The following is a 7500-nucleotide window of genomic DNA, read 5'->3' on the forward strand; positions in this document are numbered from 1 at the left end:
AATGAGAAGATTTTTTTTCTCTCTTTTCGTTTGGAAATGACAAGCAAGCAGGATTTCTTTTGGATTTATGATTATAATAAGAGTAATAATTAAAAAAAAGGAAACGTGCATCTTTACGCAAAGAAAGAAATGTAGAGAAAAAAATCTAGAAATACATTTATAATATAGTACGAAAATAAGAATCCAAGAGAAACGTGCATTACATGACTAGCAGACGACAGAGGTAAAGTGGATGCTGGTGTGATTGCTTTGAACTCTGAAAGAACAGCACTATATCTGTCTTCCGCCAGCCACTATGCGAGATGAGATGCAGAAAATGGAAATGGAAAAAAGAGGGAATAAAACAGGAAAAAGCGAGGGGAAAATATGAGGGAGGGACAAGAAATGATAACAATAATAAAATCAAGTGGGATGTAAATAAAGAATTTCTGGCGCGTGATACTTATTAAACTCTACGGACTTAAAACCCACGCTTCACTATCTCGGAATCCGAACGTGTCCGGAAGGATGCTCCTCCAATCAGCGCCACGGATGACAAATTATCCTCCTTCTGATTGGCTGTTATGTCTTTAGCTTCATCCTCCCCGTCCACATTGGGATTTACACGCTCGCTCTCCTTCCTTGTAATTCGCGACAATTTAATTCAACGATTAGAAAATTATAACAATTACCTGTGCCATCTAACTTTCCGAATTCTTTGTGGATTCGAGCACATCCTTAGAGCGGAATAAAACACCTTACCTGAGAAACCAAGATCTTGTGATTGGCAGGTTAAACCTTCCCCCTCCCTCTAACCCACGCCCATTGAGGTGGGGGGGAGGGGGTTCTTGGAACTAAGGTGTGCTCAAACTCCAATCAGGTAATCAAATTTCACTTCTTGTCTGAAAGTTAGAGTCTAATATCTCCTTTTTTGGAGGGTAATGATTATCATTCCTTTAACTTCAATGTCCCCGCGGAAGTTAACGGCAAGAATTAAATTAGAACCTTAGATGCTACCTCTCTGCTAGGTTATTTAACAGCTTTCTAGTCTAATTGCTCGAAGCTTTTTTGTTTGGGGGTGGGGGTGGGGGGCGGGGTTAAGGGAAAAGCAGTCTGTTCAAAATCTGGTTCTAATTAAAGCTTGTCCTCCCATATTTATCTATAAGCGCTATCAAGGACATGTAGGATATCAAAAAATAAGTCAGCAATCAAAAAATGACAAGGACGTTTACGTTTATATCAAAATCATTTGGCTCAAATTTCCGTTTGGGTTTGACTGGTCACTTTAAGCGGGTTAATTTTCATTCTCCGTGGTCGAAGCCGAGTCCCTTTTGATAAACTCCTTACCTGCTTCTGGTCATGCGGAATACTGGGAAAAACTGTCGCTATTTTTTTGCATGTATAAGAGTCGAAGTTTAAAAAGAATTTAATGAGAAGACTTATTACTCGAAGGTAAATGTATCTAATCAGAAAGTCATCCAACGAAAGTCTTCAGTCGACCATCTTAGAGAGGGGAAAAAGGGGAAAGATTGTTACGTCGTACCCAAATGGAAATCAGTCCTCTCTTCAACGAATGGACTACGCATGCTTCGAAATAAATGGGCAAACAGAATCGTAAAAAATAATATATATATAGAAGTTGAAGATGTTAGTATCGGAACTACTCTAGTTAATAATTTTGCCACCATCGCCGTCGTCATCCAGGTACTGAAGGAGTCACCCATGGCTGCGGATGAGTATGAGGCAGCCATTCCGTGCAGCTGTCAGACAGGACGCCCCAAGATCCTCCACCACTTACCCGGGGAACCGCTTTAGGGTCCTGCCTCTAAAGTGGATAATCTCGCCTTACTTTTCGAGCTGAAGCCACCTTAGATCACAGGATCACCGTCGCAACGTGCCGGCGGAAGGAAAGCTCTCGCGGCCACTCGCTGCTCCCTCTGAGGACCCCTTACGTCATGCAGCGAGCTGAGTGGTCCCTCAAGGCAGGGCGGTCGCGGGGGATTTGCGTCTCGCTTTCTTTCGCGATATACCGCCATCGCGAGAGGGGAGGATGGGGTGACATCGGGAAAGAAAGGAGAAGGGGCATAATCCTGAAGGACGATGCTGCCCGAAAGTGAAAGATGGTGAGCTATGCGAGGGCAGGTGGTGGAGGATGAGGGTCCTGCCTGAGGAAGGAGTTATGGGGTACGTACTGTCCTGCCTCACTGCCACAGTTGGACTGCAGAACGCTGAAGTAGACGTGGTACTGGCCGGACACGAGCATGGGTGGCAGAGGGTGGGCGGGGCCAACCAGGCTCCTGCCCCACCAAGTATAGCTCGGCTGTCCTCACGTAGATCACCTCTACAGCTGGGCATCAGTACCCACAGGGCAAGGCTCTTCTGCCCCTACCGCGCACACCGAGGTTCCATATGACAACCCCAAGTGCACTCAGCTGATACCGTCAGTTAAAGAATATCAGTGTTCTCTTCCGGAGTTCATTGAACAACACTTTTTTCTTATCAAAGTATACACTAATACCGTTTTTTCGCTCAAGTTCCTCTGAAGTTTAGTCTAAAATTCCCACATTACTTTGATCCGGGGATGCCAACGTTAGGACCTACAATTTTGACAGTATACTTCTTGCTAGATTTGCGAGATAGGCTTGTACTCTTTTCTATGACATCCGGGGTACAACAGCCCCTTATTTACTGATCAGAGCAAGAGTGCTTTCGCGAGTAACCCTAAGGAGAGAGTCATCCGGTCCAGGGAAGTCCAGGGCTACTGAGTGGAGTTGAGGGACGTGAGGGAGAGGGACTTCAAGCAACGGTGACTGCTGCGTAAAACTGTGCTCTCAACACTCGCAATCACTATTTGTTCGGTCATCTTGAGAAGTGAATATAGTTCCATATTAGCACACCTGGGGTGGAAACGAAACAGGTTATTTATTAGGAAAGAATCTGGTGATGAGAAAGCAAATAGAACTCAGCGTGCAAGGGAATGACAAGGTTAATAGTACAGTATAAAAGGAACCCCCTGCTTCCCGAAGACTATCTTATGTAATGCATCAGTGTAACACACATGTTGTTTGGACTAGAGTAATGAACAATAAGTTTGATTAAGTATATCCGATAACATTCATAGTTTGAGAACTTTGACTTGTTGAAGTTGTTCAAGTACCGCCCTATCACTGGCTCTTCGAGGAGAATATTCGAGAATCGCAGCAAGAAAAAAAAATCTTTGCACACTCCATCTGGAAGCGTCTCAAGGAATTAAGTAAATTAGAGAGATTCTTTTAGAGGCTAATTCAAATAGAGACGAAAAGAAACGAATTCAAGTGATCGAAAAAGGGTAATCGTTTATTAAAGGAACGGCAGCGAGTTTCCTAGCTTATACCTGGCGGATTCACTGTCTATTTTCTGATATTCCTTCCCTCATCCAGTGCGTGATTTCTACGTATCATATCTTACGCACATGTCCATTCCATGCAAAAAAAAAAAAAGCTCTATGTCGGGGAAAAAATACGAATAAACGTTCCTTTGATGCCAAGAATTCGAACCCAAATTAGGCATTTCACTTCAGTTAAAGCTGCACACCTGAAGCCACCAGGAGATACCTGTTTGCAGCTGCGTCTGGGCTGGTGGCCGCGCCGAGCCTGCATAATTCACGGTGATATTTTCAAGCGCTGTATGACCCCGAGGTCACCATCGCTCCTTCGGGAAATCCGGCGAATATGTGAGTGTAATTTCTCTCGAACCTCGCGGGATTCCTGTCCCACGCTAGACCCTTCCGCCTTCGTTATCGACTCGCTTAGAGTAAAGACCTTGGCATATTTGTATTCTGCATTGGCACTTCGGATTCACGGGACGATGGAACTTTTCGGAGTTCTTTTCTGTTTTTTTTTTTTTCGTTTTGTTTTGTATCTATGCGTGCATGTGTACGAAGTTATTTATATATGGGCTATATGCTATTTAACGTATCGGGCATGGAAAGGTATGGGCATGTGCCTTGTGTGTCTGGGCCCTCTGCATGTGAACTGGCACGTAAATGCATGCAAGTTTCTTTCCATATATTCATCTACCAGTCTCTTTATTTCTCTATCTATTCGCCTGCCCATTTCTCTAATTATATGTTTACAATCTGTCTATCTATCTGTCAGTTTTTCTATCAGCTTGTCTATCCGCCTAACTATCTATCTCTCTGTTCATTTACATATCTAGCCAGTTACTTCTCTCTCTCTCTCTCTCACTCTCACTTTCATTCTCATTCTCACTCTCCCTCGCTTTCACTCTCTCTATTTCTCTCCCCTTCTCTCTCTATTTATACCGCTATATCCATATACACTCTCACTTTAATGTGCGCATAGGAATTAAATTGCACATATATCTTCTCTTCCATACAATTTTGTACGGGTTAGGGCACCCTTATATACAGTTACCACTAAAGGGAAAATGGGCTTTTTATTTCAAACTTGTACTCGTGTGCAGTTAGCGTGTGCAGAAAGTTACTTTGTACAGAAATGACACACGTTGTATTCTCCTTTTTTCTGCTTATTCCTTTTATGATGATTTTTTGGGGCGTGTAAACTAAACTCTGTCTAAAAAGCCTATTTTTTCCTTGAAGCTACAGTTCGGTACAGCGTTATGGAACTCAGAATCCTTACACCAAGCGGTTATCTTAAGGGGAAAAAAACCTACATCTTGACGAGGATTTACACACGCTGGCCGTCTCATATCTGTTTTTGTTTGCCGCTGGTGTTTAGCCGAGGTTTTTTCCCTTGTTGTATTTGTTATGTGTGTGCCATTCGAGCTACACTTGCTTGGGAGAGACGTCGCATCTGCCGCTTCCAGGCCGTTCTTCTTGTAGCTGGTGCACAGCAGCGCTTGCCTTGTCCCAGATGGTAATAATCTTATCTATGTCTGTCTTTATTTGTCTGTCTGTCTATTGATCTAATCATCAATTCAACCATTCATTCATTCATCGATCTATTTATTTACATTCGTGGTTTTATCTCCTAATAGCTGTCCACTCTGCATTATCGAGCATTTTCTTTATCATTCCATTCGGAGTAGCGCCTTCGGTAGTTCTTTTTCCCTTTGCCTTTCTCGAGAGAACGAAAACCGCCACGGTCTCCTCTTGGACGATGCTCGGAAACGAAGAAGAGAAAACAAACACATTTTTTGCTATCTTTGGCTATTTTTTGCTGTTCTTGTCCTCAAGGGCTTTCGGAAAACAACGAGAAGATACAAGAAATAATTCCCAGACCTCGTCGGGTACAGTGCTCACGTTCTGCCTTAGTCATAAGTACTGCTCTTGTGCCCCGACCGCGGCTCCCAGGAAAGTAAAACAATCGCTGGCAACTGCAGGCCCGGGAAGCGTGTGTGAACGACGTCATAAAAAACGGAGGAATTTGGGAAGCTGATGAATTGACCAAATTACACAACATGGAAAACACATCTTCTCTTTAGCAATAAGCCTCGTGGTTTTATATTTCTTATGTATGTATTTATGAATATATATATATATATATATATATATATATATATATATATATATATATATATATGTATATATATATATATATATATATATGTGAATGTATATATATATATATATATGTATATATATATATATATATATGTGTGTGTGTGTGTGTGTGTGTGTGTGTGTGTATATATGCATACGTATATATATGTATTTGTATATATATACACATACACTCACACATACATGAACATATATATATATATATATATATATATATATATACATATATATATATATATATATATATATATATATATATATATATATATATATATATATATACACACACACACACACACAAATACATATATATATACATACACACGCGCACACAGACATCACACACACACTCACACGCACACAAACATAAATATATATATATATATATATATATATATATATATATATATATATATATATATATATATATATACATATACACACAAATACATATATACATACACACACACGCATACATACATATATATGTATATGTATGTATACATATATAAGTATATGAATATGTATATGTATATGTATGTATACATATATATGCATATGTATGTATGCATATATATGTATATGTATATATGCATATATATGTATATGTATATGTATGTATACATATATATGTATGTATACATATATATGTATATGTATATGTATATGTATGTATACATATATATGTATATGTATGTATGTATGTACGTATATATATGTATATATATATATATATATATATATATATATATATATATATATATATATATATATATATATATATATATATATATAATATATATGACTATCACACACACACACACACACACACACACACACACACACACACACACACACACACACACACACACACACACACACACACACACACACACACACACACACACACACACACACACACACACACACACACACATACACACACACACACACACACACACACACACACACACACACACTCACCCACACAGCCACAAACACACACACACACACACACATATCTATATATATATATATATATATATATATATATATATATATATATATATATATATATATATATATGCGTACACATACTTATATATGTATATATGCATATAACCATGTGTGTGTGTTTCGCTCTCTTTCTCGCTCTCCCGAATGAAAACAAAAGCCGATCGCTTATAACCAGAAACAAGTCGATAGCAATGGATGCGTGAAATGGATGAGGAAGGGGAATCCGAGGGAGGAATAAGGAATAAGGAATGATTACGGGGTAGAGAGGGAGAGAGAGAGAGAAAATGAGAGAGAGAGAGAGAGTGAGAGAGAGAGAGAGAGAGAGAGAGAGAGAGAGAGAGAGAAAGAGACAGAGAGATCGAGATAGTAAGAGAGAGAAAGAGAGGGAGAGAAGGAGAGGGAGAGGAAAGGGGAGAGAAAGGGGAGAGAAAGAGGGAGGCAGGGGGAGGGGAGGGGGAGGGAGAGGAAGGGAGGGCGAGGGGGAGGGAGAGGAAGGGAGGGCGAAAGGCACACACAAAGAAGACGAAACACACAATACCATACCCCGGGCCGCGTCGACCCCGCTTCGGTTCGCTTGACAATTACTTGACAATCATTGACAGCCTTGGTCAATAGCCGGCTAGCAACGGGATCAAAATTAAAACCGTCTGTCGGCAGCCATTGCATCGGCGGACTATTAATCTCGGTTCCTTCGTTAATGTATGCGTGAGAATATGCATATATACGTCCCGGTGCGCGCAGGGGGTGGGGGTGGGGAGGAGCGAGAAGAAACAATTCCGGATTCTCGTTCTGGCGGAATAAGCGACCGCGGGCACCCGGCGCGAGGGCTGCACGAGGTGAATTCCCGGAGTATTCCGACTTGACGAATACGAGACGAGGACGAGACGGCGAATTCCCGAAGTATTCCGACTTGACGAATACGAGACGAGGACGAGACGGCGAATTCCAGAAGTATTCCGACTTGACGAGGACGAGACGAG

The 7500-nt window shown here is 41.1% G+C and overlaps 1 protein-coding gene across 6 annotated transcripts in view; it reads right to left on the reverse strand.

Annotated features, from left to right (window-relative positions):
- Positions 1-7500, reverse strand: part of LOC113821856 (innexin inx2) — a 323879-nt gene that overhangs the window by 42524 nt on the left and 273855 nt on the right. For 4 of the 6 annotated variants that reach the window (XM_070130279.1, XM_070130283.1, XM_070130288.1 and 1 more), the window contains one exon: positions 2172-2876. The exons of the other annotated variants lie outside the window; for them this stretch is intronic. In XM_070130279.1, coding sequence (XP_069986380.1) covers positions 2172-2242 — 71 coding nt within the window. In that variant the 5' untranslated portion in view covers positions 2243-2876. The remainder of the gene's footprint in view (positions 1-2171; positions 2877-7500) is intronic. 6 annotated transcript variants of the gene reach the window in all.

Source organism: Penaeus vannamei, chromosome 2 (assembly GCF_042767895.1).
Source record: "Penaeus vannamei isolate JL-2024 chromosome 2, ASM4276789v1, whole genome shotgun sequence".
NCBI classification, from domain to species: Eukaryota; Metazoa; Arthropoda; class Malacostraca; order Decapoda; family Penaeidae; genus Penaeus; species Penaeus vannamei.